This window comes from Sarcophilus harrisii, unplaced genomic scaffold, assembly GCF_902635505.1.
Source record: "Sarcophilus harrisii unplaced genomic scaffold, mSarHar1.11, whole genome shotgun sequence".
Classification (NCBI taxonomy): domain Eukaryota; kingdom Metazoa; phylum Chordata; class Mammalia; order Dasyuromorphia; family Dasyuridae; genus Sarcophilus; species Sarcophilus harrisii.
In genome coordinates, this window is record NW_022290930.1 from 11,048 (window position 1) to 34,947 (window position 23,900).

Genomic DNA, 23,900 nt, shown 5'->3' on the forward strand with positions numbered 1-23,900 from the left:
AGAAATTCAGAATGGGATTGTAAATCTCTGCTTTGCAAGAGGAAAGCAAGGTCCAAGAGTGGCAAACGGTTCCATTAACTCTGATATTCTACATGGCTTCCAGTCCTTACATTCTAGGATTCGGGGCAATAGGACAGGTTCAGGTCCCGGGAGCCCTAACATTCTCAGTAGCAAGGCCTTTCTGACCTTAAAAATCCTCCCATGAGTGACCTCTGGTTCCTGCCAGGCTGCATCCTAAGGTTTATCAAGTATTGCATGAAATGAGTTTATGAAGAGGAAGCCTTTGCGAGCAGGAATCCTTGGGATGGGGACGTGCAGGGAGAGCCTAGGAAAATATCTAGCAACTAGTAACTGATCAGAAGAGAGGGATTTAGGGTTAGGAAATTTGTTCAGGGCAGATCAGGGAGCTTTCTAGGCTGGTGGGAAAGAAGGAAATTGAAAGCTTGATGTCAGAAAATGCTTCGTCAGGAAGAATATCATGTGTCAGAAGGTTTGTCTCTTCCCTCCAGGACCAAAAGAAATGGCCGGTGTGATCGAGAAAGCCAACTGTGCTGTTCCTGAGCAGCAAGATAAAGTCAAAGCAAGAGATCCTCCTGCAGCATCTCCAGGTACAACCCCTCCCCCTTCTATATAGTCTGGTTTGCTTGAAGCCCAAATGATCCTTTACCCTAAATCTTCCCATTGAGGCATCCCTCCTTAGGGCAGTAATGAAAGGGTAGGGAGGAGAGGAAGGGCCATCTCTGGCATGGGAGAGCAGTGACGCAGCCCACCCACTGGCATGAACCGAGTAAGGAGTCGTCACCTGCAAAGAATCCTTGTCATGTCCCAGCATTGATCATAGTCATCAGGATTTGTGGGAGTCCTTATTCATTTCTTAAGCTGGTACAACCTCCCTGTAAGGCAGCAAGCCAGTCCGTAGGTCACAAAAGTCTGGGTTCAAGGCTTGCCTCTGAAAGCTACAGCCTCTGAAACTCTGGGAAAGCTGCTTCTCACAAAGTAATTTTCAGTCTCAAATGAAAAGGGAAAACTTTCCACCATTGAAGAGGAAATCGGAGTAATTGGGAGTTATTTTGCCCAACTATATGTAAATTTAGTCCAAAGGGCAAGAAGACATGAAAAGCAGGGTTCAAAGTTGGACCCAGCATCTCGTAGAGAATGGCATCTAAGCCCAGGGATAGACCAACTCACTGTCAAATTTGACTGGGCAGAATTCTAACCATTTCTTCATGTCTCTTCCAGCAACTGAAAGAAATCAGGGGTCTCGGCCTTTTGCTCCACAAGGGGAAGCCTGGAGCCCAGAAGCCATCAAAATATTTTTAAATATGTGGACCCACCCTAATATCCAGTCAATGAGGGCAGCCAGGAAGAGACGCCGAGCAATATATAGAATGATCTCCAGGATGTTGCACAACGAGGGTATACCTAAAAGCTGGAGTGAATGTAGGGACATGATGGTGGCCCTGGAAAATTTATATTGGACCTTCCAGGAGTCCAATCAGAATGGACAACCTCGTCCCTTTCTCTACCCATTCAAGGAGGCTTTAGAAAGAGTCTTTCCATTCACATGGGACACGCATGGGGGATCTGAGCGTGAAGAGTCCGAGTCCACAGACCTTGACACCTCAGGTAAGTACTGCACAAAGGGCTTCACAAGTCACATTCTGCTCTCTCCCATGGCTCTTCCCTTGCTTAAATACATGTTTTATGGTGTTGGATCTTGAAGCCCAGTCAGAGCCAAAACAAGGATTGAGTGGCATGGGTAGAGAGCCTCTAGGGATGGGATTTGTAATATTTTCACCCTTGTCATTCTGATAGGGGCATACGTTTGGAACCCCATTCCTCCTTGGACTCTTCCTTGGCATGCTGCGGTGCAATATGACTCCCTTCCTTGGAGTGGAGCCTTCATTGCCCAAGGGCAGAATGCCCAAATGATGAACAGCACCCTGGAGCCCCCACCAGTGATCCCCACCACATTTGCCTACATATTCACTCAAGTGCCTCATTGGAGTACCGCTCAAGGTCCACAGTCGGAGATTCCATGGCCCCCACAGCCGCTCATCTATATGGACAGCCCTGGGTCATGTTTTCCCATGACTCATATTATCCCAAATCAAAAATACCATTGCCTCCCCCAATCTTTACAAACTCGGTAACAACCTCAGCAGTCAGCCCCAGGACAACCCTTCAGGTTGGGATACTGACGAAGGCAAAGACACCGGTCAGAAGGTCTCCAACGAGAGGTCACAGGACACCTCCTCCACTGAAGCCCTTTTCTGATTTATATTTCTGATTATATTAAAATGTTTGCGAAACTAATGTGACAAAAATTTAGAAGGAAAGCAATAATCCAAAACTCAATAAACTTTTTAAATATTAAGAAATTGACTCAAATTTATAATTCAAGCTAATTCTCTGATAAATGGTCAAAGGATATGAACAATGTGTGTGTGTATATATATATCATATATATAGCAAAGGCATGGGAAAGACAGTAGGAAGTTGCTCCTACCAAGTTATGTTCCTCCAGGGTTTAATCCCCTTCCATTTGAAGTTAAGGAAGAAAAACTTATTTTCAAGGAACCCGAGATGGGAATTGCCCCTTCTAAGAGGCATTGTCCATGAGTGGCAAATAGTCATCTCTCATATTCTACATGGCTTCCTGACCTTTAAGGATCCAGGGCCATTTCCATTTGAAACATTCCTGTACTAGTTCAGGTCCCAGGAGAGCTAATATTCTCTTTGGAAAGGTCTTTTTGGCCTTGAATATCTTCTCATGAGTGATCCCTACCTCCTGCCAGTCTGCATCCTAAGGGTCTCTGAGTATTATATGAAATGTATGTGTGAAGAAACCTGTGAGGGGGATCATTTGGATGGGGACTTGGGAGGCCTGGAAAATGCCTTGGAACTGGTAACGTGAGGAAGAGGGAAATGGTTTCCTCCAGGATTTGGGGTGAGGAAAGTTTCCCGGTGAATCCCAACAAGGGTTTTTCTCTTGGGGCTTGCTCCTCCTTCTCCTCACAGGATGGAGAAAGAGGTCCAGGACTGAGAAGGGGTCTTTCTGTGAATGATTGTTGGTCCTTTATTAGCCAAAGAGTCAAGAAGGGAGCTAATCTGATTGCTGGGATCAGGTGAGAACTCCCCTCTCTGATCGCTTCCAAAGCCTACACAAGCCTGAGGGAACCCAGTCTGGAAAATTCTCGGTTGGAGGCAGCTTCAGCAGGACCAGATCCAGCCCCTTTTTGGAAGGACAAAAGATAAGGAGGAAGACCAGTAAATTGGCGGAACGGAATCCCTCCTTGTGTCTCCTTGGGGTTAGTGTGTTTAGAATGGCTGGATGGAGTCTTGTTCCTGGAGGGCCTTGAGGCTAGAGATCAGTAAGATGAAATGGACAAGGGCTAATGTCTGGAAATCTCTGGATATGGAGCCAACGAGATGATTGATCTCCTAAAGCTTACTTAGAGGTTCTTTGGGATGTCCTTAACCTTCAGGGAGCCAGTTTCTTCCTCTAAACATATGAGTTTGGGGAAGGTAAGGTGGCCCAACATGGCCTATACAGCCCTCCCATGGCTTCTTCTGGGTTCTTTGGGACATTCCCCCTGCCCCCCCCAAAAAAAATAACCATGATTGTTCCACAAGGGCAGACAGTGCCCTCCCAGGTCAGTGTTTGCTGGCAGTAATCTGGTCACTGGTGACCTTGGTAAACAGTAGAATGTGGAGGGTGGCCCAGAGGGTCAGCACCTCAAATCCCTCTCCTGGAAGATGAAGGATCAGGGGATCTTATAGAACACTTGGGGTGACAACCATATTCAGATTAGAGAAGTTATGATTTGGAAAAGGAAAGCACTTTCTTACTGGGTCTGAGGGCAGATCAGGGAACAGTCTGGGGTGGTGTGAAGGCAAAGGGGGAGCGATGTCAGAAAATTTTGTTTCGGGAGATGTCATGTTTATTAAGGGAGACAGCTTTGTCCTAAATCCTCCGGGGCAGAAAATGGCCGATGTGATGGAAAAGGCCAATTGTACTGTTCCTGAGCAGCAAAAAAAAGTAGAAGCAGAACCTTCTCCTGCAGAATCTCCAGGTACAATCCCTCCTTTTATGTAATCATGTTGCTTGAAATCCACATAGATCTTTTCAAAATCCTTCCCCATTGGGCATCCCCTTGGGGCCTTAATGAAGGCCAGGGAATGGAGGAAATTGCCCCGGCATAGGAGGCAGCAGGCCAGGTCACCCACTGGTACGGGCGGAAAGACATGACCTGGAAGGAGGCCACTTCACCTCCCAGCCCTGAACCCTGGTATCAGGATTTGTGGGAGTCCTGCCCCCGAATGTGTTCATTGCCTTCTCAGTGCATCTTCATTCATTTTTTACCTAGTACAACCTCCCTGGAAGGCAGCAAGCCAGACTGTGGGTCATGAAGCCCTGGATTCAAGGCTTCTTCTGAAAGCTACGGGCTCTGAAGCTCTGGGAAAGCCCTTACACAAACAGAGCTTGTGACCCCTGAGACTTTTATTGGTAGAAATGGTGACCAGCTGCAAGGCAAATGCAGAGGAAGGTGCCAGGAACTGGCAATCCCTTTTCATTCTCTCTCCTAGAAATGATGGCATTGGTGAGTTCCTAGAGTACTGTGGGCCTTGGAGAAGGGTGTCATGGACCCCTTGGAAGTCAACCTCAGTATGGATCCCTTCCTAGGGGAGCAGGAAAACACTGAGTCCAAAGGGCAAGAAGACATGGAAAGCAGGGCTGAAGGTCATACCCAACATCTGTTGTCTGCTTCCATGAGTGTCCATTGCCTCAGACATAAAGGATGGCATCTAGCCCCAGGATGAAACCAACCTGTCTTTTTAGACTGGGTAATTCTTTTCTTCATCTCCTCTGACTGGAAAAGTCAGGGGGCCTTGGCTTCTTGCTCCAAGGGGAAGCCTGGAGCCCAGAATCAATTAAAATATTTTTGAATATGTGGGCCCACCCTAACATCTAGGCTCTGAGGGCAGCCAGGAAGAGGAAGCCGAGCAATATACAGGATGATCTCCAGGCTGTTTTATAAGGAGGGTGTCAAGAGAAGCTGGAGTGAATGTCAGGACATGATGATTGCACTAGAAAATTTATACGGGGCCTTCCAGGAGTGCAATCAGTATCAGCAGGGTGTTCCCATTCTCAACCCATTCTCAAGGGGGTTTCAGAATAAGTCTTTCCCTTCAGACGGGCTGGGCATGGGGGCTCTGAGCATGAAGTCTCGATGTTGAATCCACAGACTATGACACCTCAGGTAAGTACTGCACAAAGGGCTTTAGAAGTTACATTCTGCTCGGGCAGAGTACCTCAAGGGTTTCAAAAGTCACTATCCCTGTTTTCACTAAACAGTACCAAAACAAAGTCTGTGTCATGTTTCTTCCTCTTAGTTAAATAAATAAAAAAAAAAAGTATGTTTTCCTGTGTTCCATCTTCAAGCCCAGTTGGAGCCAAAACAAGGACAGGGGGACACGGGTAGAGAGCCTCTAGGAATACGATTTGTAATATTTTCACTCTTGTCATTTTGATAGGGGCATATAGTTGGAACCCCATACCTGCCTGGACTCCTCCTTGGCTTGATGCAGTTCAGTGGGAGTTCATTCCTTGGAATGGAGCCTCCATTGCCCAAAGGCAGATTGTCCAGATTATGGAGAACAGCACCCTGGAGCCACCACTAGTGATCCCCAGCACATTCACCTGTATATCCATCCAAGTGCCTCTTTGGAATCCCCACAGGTCCCGGCCAGAATTCCGACTAGCCTCTCTCTATATGGACAATAGCTTCCCTTGGGAGCACATGGTCTCCAATATGATACATATCATCCCAGTTCAAGAAATACCATTTGCCTGCATCTATTTTCCAAGTATTCTATAGAACAACCTCAGCAGTCAGCCCCAGGACAACCCTTCAGGTTGGGACGCTGACAAGAAAGGGGAAGAGATGGGTCAGAATGTCTCTGAGAATACATCGCAGGACACCTCTTCCACAGATGCTCCTCTGATAAACTTGCAACATGAATAGCCCATTAAAAACAGTCCCCTAAATCAAATGGCCCACAAGCCACAGACTGTGTCCGCCATTAATTCAGTGCCCAATGAGGAGTTGGTGAACAACCTAGAGGATCATACTCCGTAAGAGATATGACATTGAACATTTATTACCCAGAATCCATGGAACTATGAATGCTACCCCCCAAATCTAGGCTTAATGTATTCATACCCACTTCCCTACCCACATGGATCCCCACTGTTCTTCCCCCCACCTCTGTATTTCCTTCCCCACAATTATATCCAAAGAAGATAGGAACCCAAGAAACAGAGTAATTCCATTACCTACTCCAGGTAGGACTAGCCTGTGGAGGCCATGCCTTGGTCCTCGATACTCTTGCTTTCCTGTTGTTCCCATTCTACATCAATTCCTCCAGGTTGGAGAAGAAGGCAATATATCTCTGATGTAAATGTTTTCCTTCTCAATGTCTTATTTCATGTGCCTGCTCTGAAATAAATTCTGAAAAAACCTGGAGCTTTAAAAACCAATTTATTAGACGGGATGTTCAATAATCTGCAAATGGGTGGCCAATGGTTTTTCTCAGTGCCTGAACACTTTCCAAAGGCCACATTTCACGTCACCTCACATGTTTCCCCTCTGACAAGAACTCCCTTGCGTGGGAACGTCCACCCTGATGCATGCACATTTCATGGGTCTTGGGCCACAAGTCCTCAGTCCCCTGCCATTACTTCATCACTAAGGAGGCTAGGCTGCTTGGAAACTCGACCTGCTTCTAAGAATCTGGGCAGGAAAACCCATTGTTTTTGCTCAATTTCTCCTCGGTTAACCATGATGTCCTACATTACAATGATGACAATAAAGTGACTAGAGTAGCACTGACCAGCTTAGTTTGCCTTGCATGTATAAGATAAACAGGCTGAGATTAGGTGAGGAGGGCTTGCAATGGGATCCCATTCTTAGCTGATTGTCAGTCTTTTTCTATGATACATATTACCCCATTTCAAGGAATACCATTTGCCCACACCTATCTTCCATGGACTATGGAGAACAATCTCAGCTGTCAGCCCCAGGACAGCCCTTCTGTTTGGGATGTTGGCAAGAAAGGTGAAGAGAGGTGAAAATATCTCTGAAAATACACCAGGGAACACCTCTTCCACCAAGGCCCCTTTGATGAGCATGCAGCGTGATGAGCCCCTTAAACTGTCCTCCAAATCAACTGTCAGCTAAACTAATAAGTGAAAATTTTAAAGAGAAGGGAATATTACTAAGGAATATCAGTAATAAAAGATACTACTTGAAAATTCGTTTATTTCCTCACTGACCTTATGCTGCTTGATTGAGGAGAATAAATCCCTCAGAAAATCAATCACAGACTGCCATGACAAATATTTCAATAAAGATTTTCATATCTCATGTTTAAGGATTTAACTTAATCTACTATATGGACTAGACCTTGGAAATTCTTCCAACCCATGTCCCATGCTGGTAAAAGAAACCAGAGACAAGATTTGGTTATTCAGAGAAACCACTATCAATTTATGATCAACTAGACTAATAATCTGTTTATATTCATTACCCAGAAACTGTTACTCGGACTTCATCTCAGCATTCTTTTTGATTCTTTTTTTTTGAATAGCCTTTTATTTACAAGATATATGCACGGGTAACTTTACAGCATTAACAATTGCCAAACCTTCCACAGGTCTGAGAGGTAAACTATCCTGTGTTCCTCTAATTTATTAATAATTTCATTCTTTATGCCTAGGTCATGAACCCATTTTGACCTTATCTTGGTGTACGGCGTTAAGTATGGATCAATGCCTAGTTTCTGCCATATGGTTTCCAATTTTCCCAGCAATTTTTTATCAAACATTAAGTTCTTTCCAAAGCTGGGATCTTTGGGTTTTTAAAACCCAGGCTGCTATTTTTGTTGACTGTTTATCCCTTGAAACTAATCTATTCCACTGATCAACTAATCTATTCCTTGGCCAATACCAAATGGTTTTGGTAACTACTGCTCTATAATATAAAGATCTGGTGGCTAAGCCACCTTCATTTGATTTTGTTTTTCCTTAATTTCCCTTGAAATTCTTGACCTTTTTTTTCCATATGAACTTTGGTGTTATTTTCTAGGTCATTAAAATAGTTTTTGGGACTCTGATTGGTATAGCGCTAAATAAATAGATTACTTTAGGTAATATTTCATCTTTATTATTTTGCTCGCCCTATCCAAGAACATTTAATATTTTTTCAATTGGTTAGATCAGACTTAATTTGTGGAAAAGTGGTCTGTAATTTTTGCTCCATAAAGTTTCTGATTTTTCCCTTGGCAGATAGATTTAAATATTTTTATTTATCAGGGTTACTTTAAATAAATTTCTCTTTGTAGCTCCGACTGTTGGTTTTTTAGTGATATATAAGAATTAAACATGTGGGTTTTATTTTATAACCAACAACTTTGCTAAAGTTGGGATTATTTCTAAGAACTTTTTAAGAATCTCTGGGGTTCTCTAAGTAACCATCATTCATCGGCAAAGGTGATTTTGGTTTCTCATTGCCTATTCTTATCCCTTTAATCTCTTTCTCAGCTCTTTTAAAGCTAGCATTTTCTAATACAATATTAAATAGTAACGGTGGTGGGCAACCTTGTTTCCTCCAGATCTTATTGGGAATGGTTGCAGTTTGTCTCCTTAATATGTTTGCTGATGGTTTAAATAGATGCTGTTATTTTAAGGAAAAGTCCATTTATTCCTATGCTCTGTTTTTTTAATAGGAATGGATTTTGGATTTTATCAAATGCTTTTTCTGCATTTGTTGAAATGATCATATGGTTTTTTAAATTTGGTTATTAACATGGCCAATTATATTATTTTTTCTAATATTGAACCAGCCCTGCATTCCCTGGTATAAATCCTACTTGATCATAGTGTTTATCTTGGAGATGATTTTCTAGTCTTTTTGCTAATATCTTATTTAAGATTTTTAAATCAATATTCGATAGGGAGATTGGTCTATAATTTTTCTTTCTCTGTTTTCAACCTACCTGGTTTAAATTATCAATTACCGTGTCTGTGTATAGAAAGATTTGGTAGGACTCCTTCATTCCCTATTTTATCAAATAATTTATATAGCATTGGGGCCAATTGTTCTTTAAATGTTTGGTAAAATTCATATAAATCCATCTGGTCCTGGGGATTTTTTCTTAGGGAGTTGTTTTTGCCCTGTTTATTTTCTTTTTCAAATGGGACTATTAAAACAATTTACTTCCTCCTCTTTAGTCTGGGAAGTCTATATTTTTGGGTACTCATCCAATTTCACTTAGGTTATCAAATTTATTGGCATAAAGTTGAGCAAAATAACTCCTTATTATTTCTCTAATTTCCTCTTATTGGTGGAAAGGTTCTCCCTTTTCATTTTTAAGACTACTAATTTCCATTTTCCTCCCTCCTTTTCTAATAGTTTGCAAAAGGGCTTATCTATTTTATTGGCTTTTTCATAGAACCAACTCTTATTTTTTAATTAGTTCAATAGTTTTTACTTTAATATTTAACCTCCCTTTTAATTTTAAATTTCCAATTTAGTTTTTGATTGGGGCTTTTTTAATTTGGTCATTTTTTAGTTTTTTTAGTTGCAAGCCCAATTCATTAATCATTTCTTTCTCTTTTTTTATTCAAGTAAGCCTCTAAGGTTAAAATTCCCCCTTATTACCCTTTGGCTGCATCCCACAAATTTTGGCGATGTCTCATCATTGATTATCTTAATTAAATTATTAATTGTATCTATAATTTTGCTTCAAATCATTCTTTAAAGATGGAAATTTTTAGTTTCCAATTACTTTTGGTCTATTTCTCCCCGAACTTTTTGATGAATTGATTTTTTTATAGATCTGAAAAAAAGCATTTACTTTTCTTTTCTTGCATTTAATTTGAGGTCTTTTTATTAAATATGGTCCAATTTTGAATACGTTCCCATGAACTGCTGAGAAGAAAGTATTTCCTTTTATTATTCAATTTTTCCAAAAGATCCAACATACCTAATTTTTCTAATATTCTATTTACTTCTTTAATTTCTTTCTTTTTGTTTTTTTGGTTTGGTTTGTCTAATTCTAAGGAAATTACCAAGGTTGAGATCTCCTACTATTACAGTTTTGTTTTCTATTTCTTCTTGCAACTCTCTTAACTTCTCCTTTAGGAAGTTGGATGCCATACCACTTGTTGCATTATATTGATATTGCTTCGTTGTTTCTGCTACCCTTTAGCAGGATGGAGTTTCCTTCCTTATCTCTTTTAATTAGATCAATTTTTACTTTTGCTTGATCTGAGATAAGGATGGCTACCCCTGCTTTTTTGACTTCACCTGAAGCATAATATTTTGCTCCAGCCTTTTCCTTTCTCTATATTGTTCCTCTTTAAATGTGTTTTCTTTTAAACAACATATTGTAGGGTTCGACGTCAGTCTGCTATCTGCCTCCTCTTTTGGGGGTTCATCCCATTCAGGAGGTTAGAATTACTAAATCTTTTCCTACCATCCTTAACCCCAGATTATGCTTTACTTTTTTCCTCCCAACCCTCTTTCCCCCTTTTAAACCCATGCCCCTCTTGGATCCGATCACCTCTTTATAATCCCCTCTCCCCACCTTTGAGTCCCCCTTCCTTCCCTTATTACCTTTTTCTTTCCTTTTCTCTCCCCCCCGTTTTTTAAATGAGGCGAGAGAGAATTTTCTCTAAAACAAATGTAATTATTTTTCTTTGAGCCAACTCTGATGAGGTAAGATTTCACACAATGTTCCTCCCCCTCTCTAAATTCCTAATATGATAAGTTTCCTTTCCTCTTTGGGATGTGGTTTCCCTCTTTTATCCCTCCTTCCCACCTTATTCTCCATCATCCCTTTTTCCATATCTACTTCCCTTTTTTTTATATCAGTACAATCAAATTTCATTATTCTTTTGTATACCAACAAAATACAATTCTCAAAGGTTATTTTTACCTTTGCTGCATCTTTGGGTTCTATGGTTGGAATCAAATTTTTTGTTTTAGTTCTGGTTTTTCTTAACAAATGATTCATTTGTTTCATTAAATGTCCATCTTCTTCCCTGGAAAATGCCAACTGGTTAGTTTATTCTTGGCTGCATCCCAATTTCTTGTTTTGGAATATCAATTTCCAGGCCCTTCTTTCCTTTAATGAAGACAGCCGGATCTTGGGTGATCCTTATTGTAACCTCCAGTATTTAAATGGTTTTTTTTTTTTGGCTGCTTGTAAAATTTTTCCTTAATCTTAGTTCCAAATTTGGCCAATATTCCTTGGGGTTTTTATTTTAGGGTTTCTTTCAGATGGTGTTCGATGAATTCTTTAATCCTATTTTACCTTCCTGATTCTATTACATCTGGGCAGTTCTCTTTGTTGATTTCTTTGTAAAATAGTATCAGGCTCTTTTTTTTCATCATAGTTTTCGGAGCCAATAATCCTCAGCTTATCTCTCCCTAGATCTATTTTAAGTCTTCGTTTTTGCAAGGAGATAATTCATGGTTTTCCAGTTTGTCATTTTTTTTTTTTCTTGATGATTCTTGCTGTCTCAATGAATCAATTAGTTTCTGTTTTTCATTCTAATTTTAAAAATTATTTTCTTCATTAAGCTTTTTTACTTCTTTCTGTATATTAAATTAAGTTTTAAATGTTTGTTTTGGTCTGTGGAAATTTTTCCATTTCACTAATTTTTTTTTTTTTTAGTGACTTATTTTCTTTTCAATTCACAGATCCTACTTTCTTGCGAGTTCTTTATTTTTCCAATTCACCAATTTTGTTTTCCCTGCACTTCCTGGGGAATTTTTAACTTTTTCAATTCGTATTTCAGGAAGTTTTTTGCTCTCTTATAGGCTTCTCTTTTCCTTTCCCATTTATCTTCTTTCTTTCTTTTTAAGGAATAATTCCTTTGAGGATCCTGTAAAGGGGACAGTCTGATGCATTTTGCTGTTTGGGGTCTCTTCAGGTTTGTGACCTGCTCTTTTTCTGCATAGAATCTGTCGATCATTCTTTTTCTCTTTTATGCTTATGTTTTAAAGCCTTTAGGGGTAGTTTCTTCTAGGCAAAGGGGTTTACCAACTTCCTCTGCAGAGCAGGAGGAATGTAAACCGATTTCCGGCTCCAATATGGGATTGCTCTGGGAGGTTTTCCCTTCCCCCAACGGGAAGTGGATTAACTGGCGGAGCTATCAAACTTCTTAGTAGGGCTGGTGGGGTTAGTATTGCCTTTGGCTAGAGTCTAAGGGGGTAAAGTGTTCACCGCCCCAGGCCAACCTCTTGTGGGACTGTGGTGGTAGCAGCTGACCGAACCGCCCAAACCGAGCTCCTCCTGATGCAAATCGGCCCGGAAAACTCCTATGGCCCCAAGCCAGGCTCCCCCACTGCCCAGATTAGGCTAGCAGGCTCGTCCTCCTGCCGTGCAGGATCACAACTGCCCCAAGGAAAAGGCCCCGTACTGCGGGTTGGGGCATGCTTGTGCCGAGATCTTGCGTTCACTTTGGTTTGGGGCTCCCTCGGAACTTTTCCTCTCCCAGTCTGTGCTGATCTCCCCCTGGCCCAGGAACCAACCTTTTTGGCTAGACTGCAGATTTTCTTCGGCCTTGAGTTGTTCACTTCTTTCTTTAAAATTGTAACAGTCAAGACTATTTTTTGAGGCTCGATATAATTATTGATAAAGGGTAAAGAAAGAGCTTAGAAATCCATGTCTTCTCCGCCATCTTGGCCTTCCCTTGTTCTGGGTTTAAAAAAAAAAAACATTAAAAAAAACACACCAATCCTTTTAAATTCTTGTATTTTCCATATCTGGGATGGTTGTGATGGGACTGTTCGATAATTTCTCCTGTTAAGTTGTGTCTTTAAAGATCCAACTGAGACAGGAATTCCAGGTTGGGGAAAATCGTCAGTCTTTTATTCTCAGTGAAGAAGGATCAGAGGTGGAAGAGAATCGGATAGCAATGTGTGCAGCGGTCAAGGCTAAGCTCGACCAGCAGCCACAAACCCAGCCCCAATCTCCAAGCTTCTCTTCCTGTCTCTCTCTCTTGCCCCACCCAAAAATCGTCATTTCCTATACAACAATCTGGACTTGCATGGAGAGGTGGGCAGGGACCTTCTTTATCCAATCCACGTATATTAATAAGTATAGCCCAATTACCTACAACCTCTGTACTTGGGACCTCGGTCATCAGCTCAAACCTCAACCCATTACACTCCCTGGAAGACAAATTTTCCCACCAAACACTTTCTATCAGGGCCTCTTAACCTTTTTATATTTATAATTCCTCTTTCACAAGAAAGATTATGTGCCTCTAGTTGTATGGTTATGTAAACTAGAGATAGAAACCCAACAATTACTGAAAACAAATAAGGAAACTGATTTGAAAAGAATTTTTTATTCACATATTTTTGTACATATGTTTTGCGTACTTATATATATATATATTTTTTTTAATTAAAGAGAAGTTATTTTGCATATTAAGGTAGTGCATAGGTTGGTTATTTTTAAAGATTAAATCTTGGAGAAATATTTGATACCTTTTGTTCTATGAAAATTTCTCAATACCCAAATTCAGTAACATAATCCGATAGAGGGTTGAAGTAAATCATCATTTGAAACTCTGGCCTTTATAATTCTTACCTTAATGTACTAAGAAAGCAGGGGAACATTTCCCCCTCACCATGATTAAGTCCCTATATTTTTTCTATGGCAAATTTTTAAAACCATGGCAAATGGTCAGGAGAAGAGATGAAAACAAAATGCAAATTTTAACTCAATGCTAGAGCACATCTAAGCTGGTAAGATTCAGGTATTGAACATCAGAACCATTCAATCTAGAATTATACTCCCTTCAATACATTAATACAACTAAGTAAAGAATGCTTCTCCTTGTACTTTGCGTATTGTTTGTTAGGTATGATATATGTTATTATCTTTGTAGCAAGTTTTGGGATCAGTGTGGAATAATTTCTTTAATCTATTAAGACAGCCCCCATAATTTATTAAAACTGCAGTAAATTACTCTTTTGGAAACGTTCATTTCCAAACAACCTGCAAGTCATCCACCTGCAAAAAGGTTTGTTACTTAGATGCATCTGTATGGAATTATTTAGCTCATTGGAATGAGGAGGGGAAATTATTTTTTAAATGCCCAATGAAAAAGGACTCTGATCCTTAGGTGAAATCACTTTTGTGCTGAATATCCTTTTTTGTTTTTTTCCTAGAAGGGCACATATTACAAGACAGTTCTACATATTTAGATTTTTCTTTCATATAGTGGTCGACAGTTTATGTTTTTTAGATAAAGGGTATAGAAAATGTAAATTCTCTGGTCTAGAGATTCCCAATTATTAGAGCTCTAAAATCTGTACTAGTTACTAGTTCTTACCACAAGATTTAGTTACTGGCAAACAAATTTCAATTGTGTTAAATTTTATTGAGGTCAGTTTTAGAAGGGTTGAACACAAAGGGAATCTCCATAAGTTCCCTTACTTGGAGAATTAGATCTTCCAGAAAAAAAAAAAAAAAAACTCCTCTAAACATCAGTCTGTTCCAGAACATCTAAGAAAAGAACACGTAGTAACTGATCAAGAAGAGGGGAAAAATGATTGATTTATAGAAAACTAGGGTTAGGAAGCTGTCCCCACCACATTTTCCAACCTCTAGTTACCCTTAAACATGTTTGTCATTCATCTTCATGGGACAGGGAAAGTGGTCCAGGACTGAGAAGGGGTCTTTCTGGGCATGACTGTCAGTCCGTCAGTAGCCAAAGAGTGAAGCAGGCGGCGAATCCGATGGTTGGAATCTGGTGAGAATTCCCCTCTCAAATTCCTTCCCAAGCATACTTAAGCCTGAGAACTCAGTCCTGAGAGAAACTCCTAGATGGAAAAGGCAGCTTCAGCAGGACCAGCTCCATTCTGCAAGAACAAAGGTAAATTTAAGAATCTACCTAATGTCTCCTTGGTTATTGGGTTGGGAATGGTTGGATGGAGTCTAGTTTCTGGAGGTCCTTGGGATCAGAGATCAGCAAGATGAAATGGACATTGGTTAATTTCTAGAAATCTCGGGATATGGAGACAAGGAGCTGGTTGTTCTCCCAAGGCTTACTTCCCAGAGGCTCTGAGGGATGTCCTTAGCCTTCTGGGAACCCGTTTCCTGCTCTGTACATGTGAGTATGAGGAAAGTAAATGGGCCCAACACGGCCTATACAGCCCTTTCCATGTCTTGCCCTAGGACATCTGGAAAGAAAAAAGGCACTATAACATATTCCAAGGGCAGAGGGTACCGTTTCAGGTCAGAGCTCACCTGCAGTACTCTGGTCACTGGTAACTTGAGTCAGCAGTAGACTGGCCAAAGGAAGACACTCCACAGGGTCAACACCTCAGGCCTCTCTCCAGGGAGATGAGGGATCAGGGGATCTTTATCTTGGAGAAGACGTGGGATGATACAACCATGTTTAAAGACTTGAGAAGTTGTGATCTAGAAAACAAAGCACTTCCTCCTTGGATCTGAAGGTAGAGAAGGGAACAGTCTGGAGTGGTGGGAAAGAAGGAATTGAAAGCTTGTTGTGAGGAAATCCTTGTTGTCAGGGAGAATGTCACGGGTCAGAGGAAACTTAAGCTTTGTCTCTTCCCTCCTGGACAACAATGAGAAATGGTCAGTGTGTTTGAGAAAGCCAATTGTACTGTTCCTGAGCAGCTAGAAAAAGAAGGAGGAAATTCTTTTATAATATATCCAGGTCCTGGGTTGCTAGAAGACCAAGTAGATTCTTTGCCCAAATCTCCTTCCCATTAGAGCAGTGAGCAAAGGCCAGGGAGATACAGAAGTGCCATCCCTGGCAAGGGAGACCAGTGGGACCCAGCTCACCCACTGGCATGAACAGAGCATAAAGGCTCCTTATCTGGAAAGGGCCTACTTCAAGTCCCAACTTTGATCCTTGGCATCAGGATTTGTGGGAATCTTGTCGCAAAATGCAGTCCTTCGCCTCTCAGAGCATCCCGAGTCATTTCTTACTTTGTAAGACCTTGCTGGAGGGCAGCAAGCCACGCTGTAGGTCATGAAGCCCTAGATTCAAGGTTTCCCAGTAGAAGCTACAAGCTCTAAAGCTCTGGAAAAGGCCATGACCTCCACAGGCCTAATTAGGACTTTATTGGTGGGGCCCACCTGCAAAGGCAAACCCGGGAAGGTGCCGGTCTGGGTCCCGGGGACCCATGAGATATCCCTCGTTAGAGCAGTGAGGAAAGGCCAGAGAATTAAAGATATGTCATCCCTGGCAAGGGAAAACGGTGACCCTATTCAATCCCTTTCCTAGAAAGGATGGCATTGGTGACCTCCCAGAGTACTGTAGGGCCAAGAGAAGGATGTCATGGATCCTTTGACAGTCCATCCTCACTATGAATCCCTTCCTGGTACACTTAGGGAATGAAATAAAAAACAAGTAGAAATAATTCATAACATAGCAGGAAAGCATTGACTGCAATGGGCAAGACGACATGGAAAGCGGTTAAGGGTTGGAAGCATCTCTCCTTGCTTATGGAATTGCCCAATTTACCCTGACTCAGGGTTTGGCGTCTGGTGGAAAAGATCAACTCACTGTCATTTTTAACTCTAATCATTTCATGTCACCCCCAGGCACTACAAGAATTCAGAGGCCTCAGCCTTTTGCTCCTGAGGGAAAGGAAGCCTGGAGCCCAGAAGTCACTAAAATATTTTAAAATATGTAGACCCATTCTAATATCCAGGCTATGACGGCAGCCAGGAAGAGGCGCCGAGCAATATACAGGATGATCTCCAGACTGTTGCACAATAAGTTTGTCCAGAAAAGCTGGAGTGAATGTAGGAAAATGATGGTGGCCCCGGAAACCTTATATTGGACCTTCCAGGAGTCCAATAAAATGGACAACCTCATCTCATTCTCTACCCCTTCAAGGCTTCTTTCAAACGAGTCTGTCACTTCAGATGGGCCAGACATGAGGGCTCTGAGCGTGAAGGGTCTGATGTTAAGTCCATAGACCTTGATCCCTCAGGTAAGTACTGCACAAAGGCCTTCACAAGTCACATTCTGCTCAGGCAGGAAACCTCAAGGGCTTCAAATGTCATAGTCTTTGTTTTCACTGGAGAGTTCCAGAATGAAATGTCTACCATGGTTCTTCCACTTGCATAAAAAAAAAAAAAAAAATACATGCTTTAGGGTGTTCCATCTTGAAGCGCAGTCAGAGCCAAAGCAAGGAATGGGCGACATGGGTAGAGAGCCTCTAGGGATAGGATTTGTAATATTTTCCACTCTTGTTATTGTGATAGGGGCATACTTTTGGAACCCCAAACCTGCTTGGACTCTTCCTTGGCATGTTATGGTGCAATACAAGTTCATTCCTTGGAATGGAGCCTCCATGGCCCAAGTACAGAACGTCCAGATGATGGAGAACAGCAACCTGGAGCCCCCACTAGTGATCCCTGCCACATTCACCTATATACCCACCCAAGTGCCTCATTGGAGAACTGCTCAGGGTCCACACAGCCAGAGATTCCATGGAACACAGAGCCTCTCATCTATATGGACAATAGCTTCCCTGAGGAACACATTCGCGCCCACATGACTCGTATCTCATTTCAAGAAATACCATTTGCTTCCTCTCATCTTCCATGGACTACAGAGAACAACCGTATCTGCCAGCTCCAGGACAGCTCTTCGGGTTGGAATGTTAACAAAGGCAAAGACACAGGTCAGAATGCCTCCGACAATAGAGTACAGGACACCTCCTCCACCGAGGTCCCTTTGATAAACACGCAGCATGAAGAGTCCCTTAACAGTCCCCCAAATCAAATGACCTACATGTCAGAGACTATGCAAGTTATCAATTCAGTGCCCAATAAAAAGATAGTGAGCCTAGAGGATCATATTCCTTAGGAGATGACCCTGCAATATTTATTATGCAGAAACATGGACGAATGAATGCTACCCCCCCCAAATCCAGTCCATCCCCACTTCCCTAACCATATGGAACCCACTATTCTTCCCCCACCTCTGTTCTTCTTTTCCCACAATTATATCCAAACAAGATAGGAATCCCAAGAAACTAATGCCACACAAAGTAATTTCAGGTAGTAGTGGAGATATGCCACTCCATGGACCCCAGAGACTCTCATTTGTATTGAAAATAGCTTCCCTCAGGAGCACATACTGGCTTACATGACATATCCCATTTCAAGAAATGCTATTTGCCTCCCCCAATCTTCCATGGTACTCCAGGTAGGCCTAGCCCGGTAGACACCATACCTTGGTCCTTTATACTCCTGCTTTTCTCTTTTCCCTATTCTACCTCTCTTGGGTGGAGAAGAGGGCAAAATATCTCTGGTGTACATGCTTTCCTTCTCAATGTCCCCCACCCCTGTTTCTTTTTCAACATCTGTATACACACATTATAGGAACTTAAAAGGAAAGCCAAGTTTGATCAGAACCACAAAGTAATAATTTCATTCCCTATTTCAGGCAGGACTTGTCTGTTGTATCCTTAACTGGGTCTCCATACTCTTGATTTTCCTGTCCCCATTCATGTTCTATTTTCTTGTCTGGATATGTTCAAATGAAATATAAATTTTTTTGTTAAAAAATGTTTACAAGAAACACATTTAACCCAAAGTAATAAGTTCAGAGTACAGATAATAGGCAGGAGTAAAAAAAAAAAAAACTATTATGCTTCAAGTGAACTAAGAAAAGCAAGAGTAGCAATCATAATTTCTGATCAGAAAAAAGCAGAAGGAAGCTTTGCTTCCTTATCTAATAGAGATAAGGAAGGAAACTATCTTGTTAAAGGGTACCATAGATAATGAAGCTATAGCAATACTAACCATTTATGCACCAAGTGGTATGGCTTCCAAATTCCTAGAGGAGAAGTTAAGAGCTGCAAGAACAAATAGACAGGACTCCTCCTATACTAATGGGTTCTTAACCTTGCCCTCTCAAAAGTAGAGAAATTGACCCACAAAATAAATTTGAAAGATGTTAAGGAAGTGAATATAATTTTAGAAATGTTAGGTATGACAGAGCTTTGGGAAAAACTGAATGGAGACTGAAAGGAATATGCTTTTTCTCCCCTTCGGTGATCCATGGAAAGAGATTAAAGGAATTAGAGTAGGTCAAGAGGAAACCAAATTATCACTCTTTGCAGATGATATGATGGTATACTTAGAGATACCTAGGAAATGAAGTAAAAAAAACTACTAGAAATAGTTTATAACTTGAACAATGTTGGAGGATACAAAATAAATCCACATAAGTCATCAGGATTTCTCTATATATTACCAACATAGTCCAGCAGCAATAGAGATACAAAGACACTGGAAATTTCTCTGGATATGGAGCCAAGGTGCCGATTGTCCTCCTGAGGCTTACTTCCAAGTTCCTCTTAGGGATATCCCAACCTTAGGGGCCATTTCCTGCTCTGTAACATGTGGTGGCAAAGGGAAGTAAAAGTGGGAACATGGCCTTTCGGCATTTCCCAAAGCCACTCTGGGTTTTTGGAAGAAAAAGCACTATAACAGATCCCAAAGGCAGAGTGTGCACTCCTAGGTCAGAGCTCACCTGTAGTAATCTGATGAAGGCTGACCTAGCAAATGAGTACTGTCCAGAACAAGGTAGTCCACAGGGTCAGCAAATCGAACCCATCTTCTGGGAGTTGAGACTAGGGGATCATTATCTTGGAGAACACTTGGGGTGATACAACCATGTTCATAGATCTCAGAAGCTGTGATCTGAAAGAGTAAAGCACTTCCTCCTGGGGTCACAGGGCAGGTCAGGGAACAGTCTATGGTGGTGGAAAACAGGCAATGGAAAGCTTTATGTCAAGCAGTGCTTGTCAGGGATAATGTCACGTGTCGGAAGAGACTTCAGCTTTGTCTCTTCCCTCCAGGACCACGAAAAATGGTCAGTGTATTTGAGAAAGCCAATTGTACTATTCCTGAGCAGCTAGAAAGAGTAGAAGGAGAAGATTCTCTTGCAGGATCTCCAGGTAGTAGGTTGCTAGAGGCCCAAGTAGATCCTTTCCCCAAATCTCCTTCCCATTGAGGCATCCCTCCTTAGTGGTGTGAGGAAAGGCCAGGGAGTTGAAGAAGTGCCATCGCTTGCAAGGGAGACCAGTGACCAAGCTCACCCATTGGCATGAACAGAATAAAGGCTCTCACCTGGAAAGAGCCTACTTCAAGTCCCAGCTTTGATCATTGGCATCAGGGTTTGTGGGAATCTTGCCCCAAAATGCAGTCCTTTGCCTCACAGAGCATCCTTAGTCATTTCTTACCTGGTAAGACCTTGCTGGAGGGCAGCAAGCCACATCGTAGGTCATGAAGCCCTAGATTCAAGGTTTCCCCACTGAAAGCTATGGGCTCTGAATCTCTGGAAAAGGCCTTGACCTCACAGAGCTTATGACCCCTGAGACCTTTATTGGTAGAACTGTGCCCACCTGCAAGGCAAATGCAGTGGGAAGTGCCAGGGTCTGGAAATCCCTCTTCAATTCCTTACCTAGAATGATGGCATTGGTGACCTACCAGAGTATTGTGAGGCCAAGAGAAGGATGTCACATCATGTCATGTATGCCTTAAAAGTTCTTCTTCAGTATGAATCCCTGTCCTGGTATACTTAGGGATCCTTAGGGAATGAACTAAAAAAACTACTAAAAATAATTCCTAACATAACAGGAAAGCATTGACTGCAATGGGCAAGAAGACATGGAAAGCAGGGTTCAAGGTTGGACCCAGCATCTCTCCCTTGTTTCCATGTTTGCCCATATTGCCCTGGACTCAGGTTGCATCTAGTCCCAGGGATAGATCAACTCACTCATTGTTTACTGTAACCATTTCATGTCCCCCTCCCCCAGGCACTGGAAGAAGTCAGAGGCCTCAGCCTGTTGCTCCCAAGGGGAAGCCTAGAGCCCAGAAGTCATTAAAATATTGTTAAATATGTAGACCCATCCTAATTCAGGCTAAGCGGCGGCTGGGGAGGTGCCAGAATATACCAGGATGATCTCTAGACTGTTGCACAATGAGTGTGTCCAGAAAAGCAGGAGTGAATGTAAGAAAATGATGGTGGCCCCGGAAATCTTATATTGGACCTTCCAGGAGTCCAATCAGAATGGACAACCTCATCTCTTTCTCTACCCCTTCAAGGCAACTTTAGAACGAGTCTTTCCCTTCAGATGGGCCCAGTGTGGGGGCTCTCAGCATGAAGAGTCTGATGTTGAGTCCATAGACCTTGATACCTCAGATAAGTACTGCACAAAGGGCTTCACAAGTCATAATCTGCTCAGGCAGGACACCACAAGGGATTCAAATGTCATAGTTCTGTTTTCACTGGAAATTTCCAGAATGAAATGTCTGCCATGATTCTTCCCCTCGCTTAAAAAAAATACATGTTTTAGGGTGTTCCATCTTGAAGCCTAGTCGGAACCAAAGCAAGGAATGGGCGACATGACTAAAGCCTCTAGGGATAGGATTTCTATTATTTTCACTCTTGTCATTCTGATAGAGGCATACGGTTGGAACCCCACACCTGCTTGGACTCTTCCTTGGCATGCAGCGGTGCAATATGAGTTCATTCCTTGGAATGGAGCCTCTATTGCCCGAGTTCAGAATGTCCAGATAATGGAGAACAGCACCCTGAAGTCCCCACTAGTGATCGCTGCCACATTCACCTGTATACCCACCCAAGTGCCTCATTGGAGAACTGCTCAAGGTCCACAGCCAGAGATTCCCTAGACCGCAGATCCTCTCATCTATTTGGACAATAGCTGCCCTCAGGAACACATGCTCGCCCACATACTCGTATCCCATTTCAAGAAATACCATTTGCTTCTTCTCATCTTTCATGGACTACCGAGAACAACCTCATCTGCCAGCTCCAGGACAGCTCTTCAGGTTGGAATGTTAAAAAGGCAAAGACACAGCTCGGAACGTCTCTCACAATAGAGTGCAGGACACCTCCTCCATTGAGGCCCCTTTGATAAACATGCAGCATGAAGAGTCCCTTAACAGTCCCCCAAATCAAATGACCCACATTTCAGAGACTATACAAGTCCTTAATTCAGTGCCCAATGAAGAGATAGTGAGCCTAGAGGATCATACTGCTCACGAGATCTGCGACATTGTAACATTTATTACCCAGAATTCAAGGACAAATGAATGCTACCCCCAAATCCAGTCCATCCCTACTTCCCTACCCATATGGATACCCACTATTTTCCCCCAACCTCTGTTCTTCCTTTCCCACAATTATATCCAAACAAGATCGGAATCCCAAGAAACAGTAATTCCACACAAAGTAATTTCAGGTAGTAGTGGAGGTAGACTATTCCATGAACCCCAGAGCCTCTCATTTGTATTGAGAATAGCTTCCCTCAGGAACACATACTGGCCTACATGATGCATATCATCCCATTTCAAGAAATACCATTTGCCTCCCCCAATCTTCCATGGTACTCCAGGTAGGCCTAGCCTGTTGGACGCTGTGCCTTGGTCCTTTATACTCCTGCTTTTCTCTTTTCCCCACTCTACCTCTCTTGGGTGGAGAAGGCGGCAAAACATCTCTGGTGTACATGCTTTCCTTCTCAATGTCCCCCACCTCTGTTTCTTTCTCAACATCTGTATCTATTCATTATAGGAACTTAAAAGGAAAGCCAAGTTTTGTCAGAACCACAAAGTAATAATTTCATTCCCTACTTCAGGCAGGACTTGTCTGTTGTACACTGAATTGCGTCCCTAGACTCTTGACTTGCTTTCCCCATTCTAGTTCTGTTTTCTTGTCTGGATATGTTCAAAGAAAATATGATTTAAAAAAAATACGTTTACAAGAAACACATTTAACGCAAAGTAATAAGTTCAGAGTAAAGGTAAAAAGCAGGAGCAAAAACTATTATGCTTCAAGTAAAGGAAGAAAAGAGTAGCCTGGACACTATTTTCCAGGAAGTTATCAAAGAGAACTGCCCAGAAGTCATAGAAACAGAGGGTAAAACAGACATTGAAAGGATTCATCGATCACCCACCGAAAGGGATCCTAAAATCAAAACACCAAGAAATATAGTGGCAAAATGCCACAACCTTCAAACGAAGGAAAAAAAATACTCCAAGCGTCTAGAAAAACCCAATTCAAAATATAGAAGCCACAATAAGGATCACCCAAGATCTAGTAGCATCCACATTAAAAGATTGAAGGGCCTGGAATATGATATTCTGAAAGGCTAAGGAACTCAGTATGCAACCAAAAATAACTTACCTAGCCAGAATGAGCATCTTTTTCTAGGGAAGAAGATGGTCATTCAACGAAATAAGTGAATTTCACCTATTTTTGGTGAAAAAAAAAAAAAAAAAAAAGAACTTAAGAAGTTTGATCTGCAAATATAGAACTCAAGAAAAACCTAAAAAGGTAAAGAAATCTTGGGAACTATATTTCTGCTGTAAAGATGTATAAAAAATACATGTATACCTTGTTCTAGAAATTAGAGGTGGAAAGGACATTGCCGAAAAAAGGGTAAATTAAATTTTATTCTCACAAAGGAAAAAACCTTATTCCTAGAGAAAAGAATGGAGGATGAATATAATTGGATATTTTTACTGCCATCAAATTGGCTTTAAGAGGAAAAAAATTTTGGACATATTCAATGTATGGTGAAACTTCTCATCTCATTGAAAAGTGAGAAGGAAAAGAAGTGAAAAGGGAAGGAATAAGCTAAACAGAAGGGGAATTAAGAAACTGTGAGGAAAGGAATAAATGGGGGAGGAACTCTAAGATGGGGAGGAGGGATACAAAAAAGGGAGGGCTGTGAGAAGCAAGTGGTACTCAAGTTTAATACTGGAAAGGGGGGAAGGGGGAAAGAAGGGAGAAA

General features: G+C 41.8%; 1 protein-coding gene and 1 long non-coding RNA gene across 2 annotated transcripts; both read left to right on the forward strand.

The window, feature by feature from the left end:
- The first annotated feature begins 482 nt into the window (after positions 1-482).
- Positions 483-3,046, forward strand: LOC116420439. Its single transcript, XM_031945309.1, has 4 exons — positions 483-608; positions 1,240-1,626; positions 1,816-2,077; positions 3,022-3,046. Exons 1-4 carry the CDS (start codon positions 521-523, stop codon positions 3,044-3,046), a joined length of 762 nt encoding a protein of 253 aa, XP_031801169.1. The 5' UTR covers positions 483-520.
- An 11,823-nt stretch (positions 3,047-14,869) lies between these two features.
- On the forward strand, positions 14,870-18,783 carry LOC116420438. The gene is made up of 4 exons (XR_004230773.1): positions 14,870-14,962; positions 15,090-15,199; positions 16,663-17,057; positions 17,332-18,783. It is a non-coding gene; the product is annotated as an uncharacterized LOC116420438 (long non-coding RNA).
- The last annotated feature ends 5,117 nt before the right edge of the window (positions 18,784-23,900 follow it).

Bases quoted from the DNA above. Each gene is read 5' to 3' on its own strand.
- LOC116420439 (XM_031945309.1), top strand. From the start codon at position 521: ATGGCCGGTGTGATCGAGAAAGCCAACTGTGCTGTTCCTGAGCAGCAA. The intron at 609-1,239 runs GTACAACCCCTC...TGTCTCTTCCAG, and splicing joins TCCTCCTGCAGCATCTCCAG to CAACTGAAAGAAATCAGGGG. The intron at 2,078-3,021 runs GTCATGTTTTCC...TTCTCCTCACAG, and splicing joins ATCTATATGGACAGCCCTGG to GATGGAGAAAGAGGTCCAGG.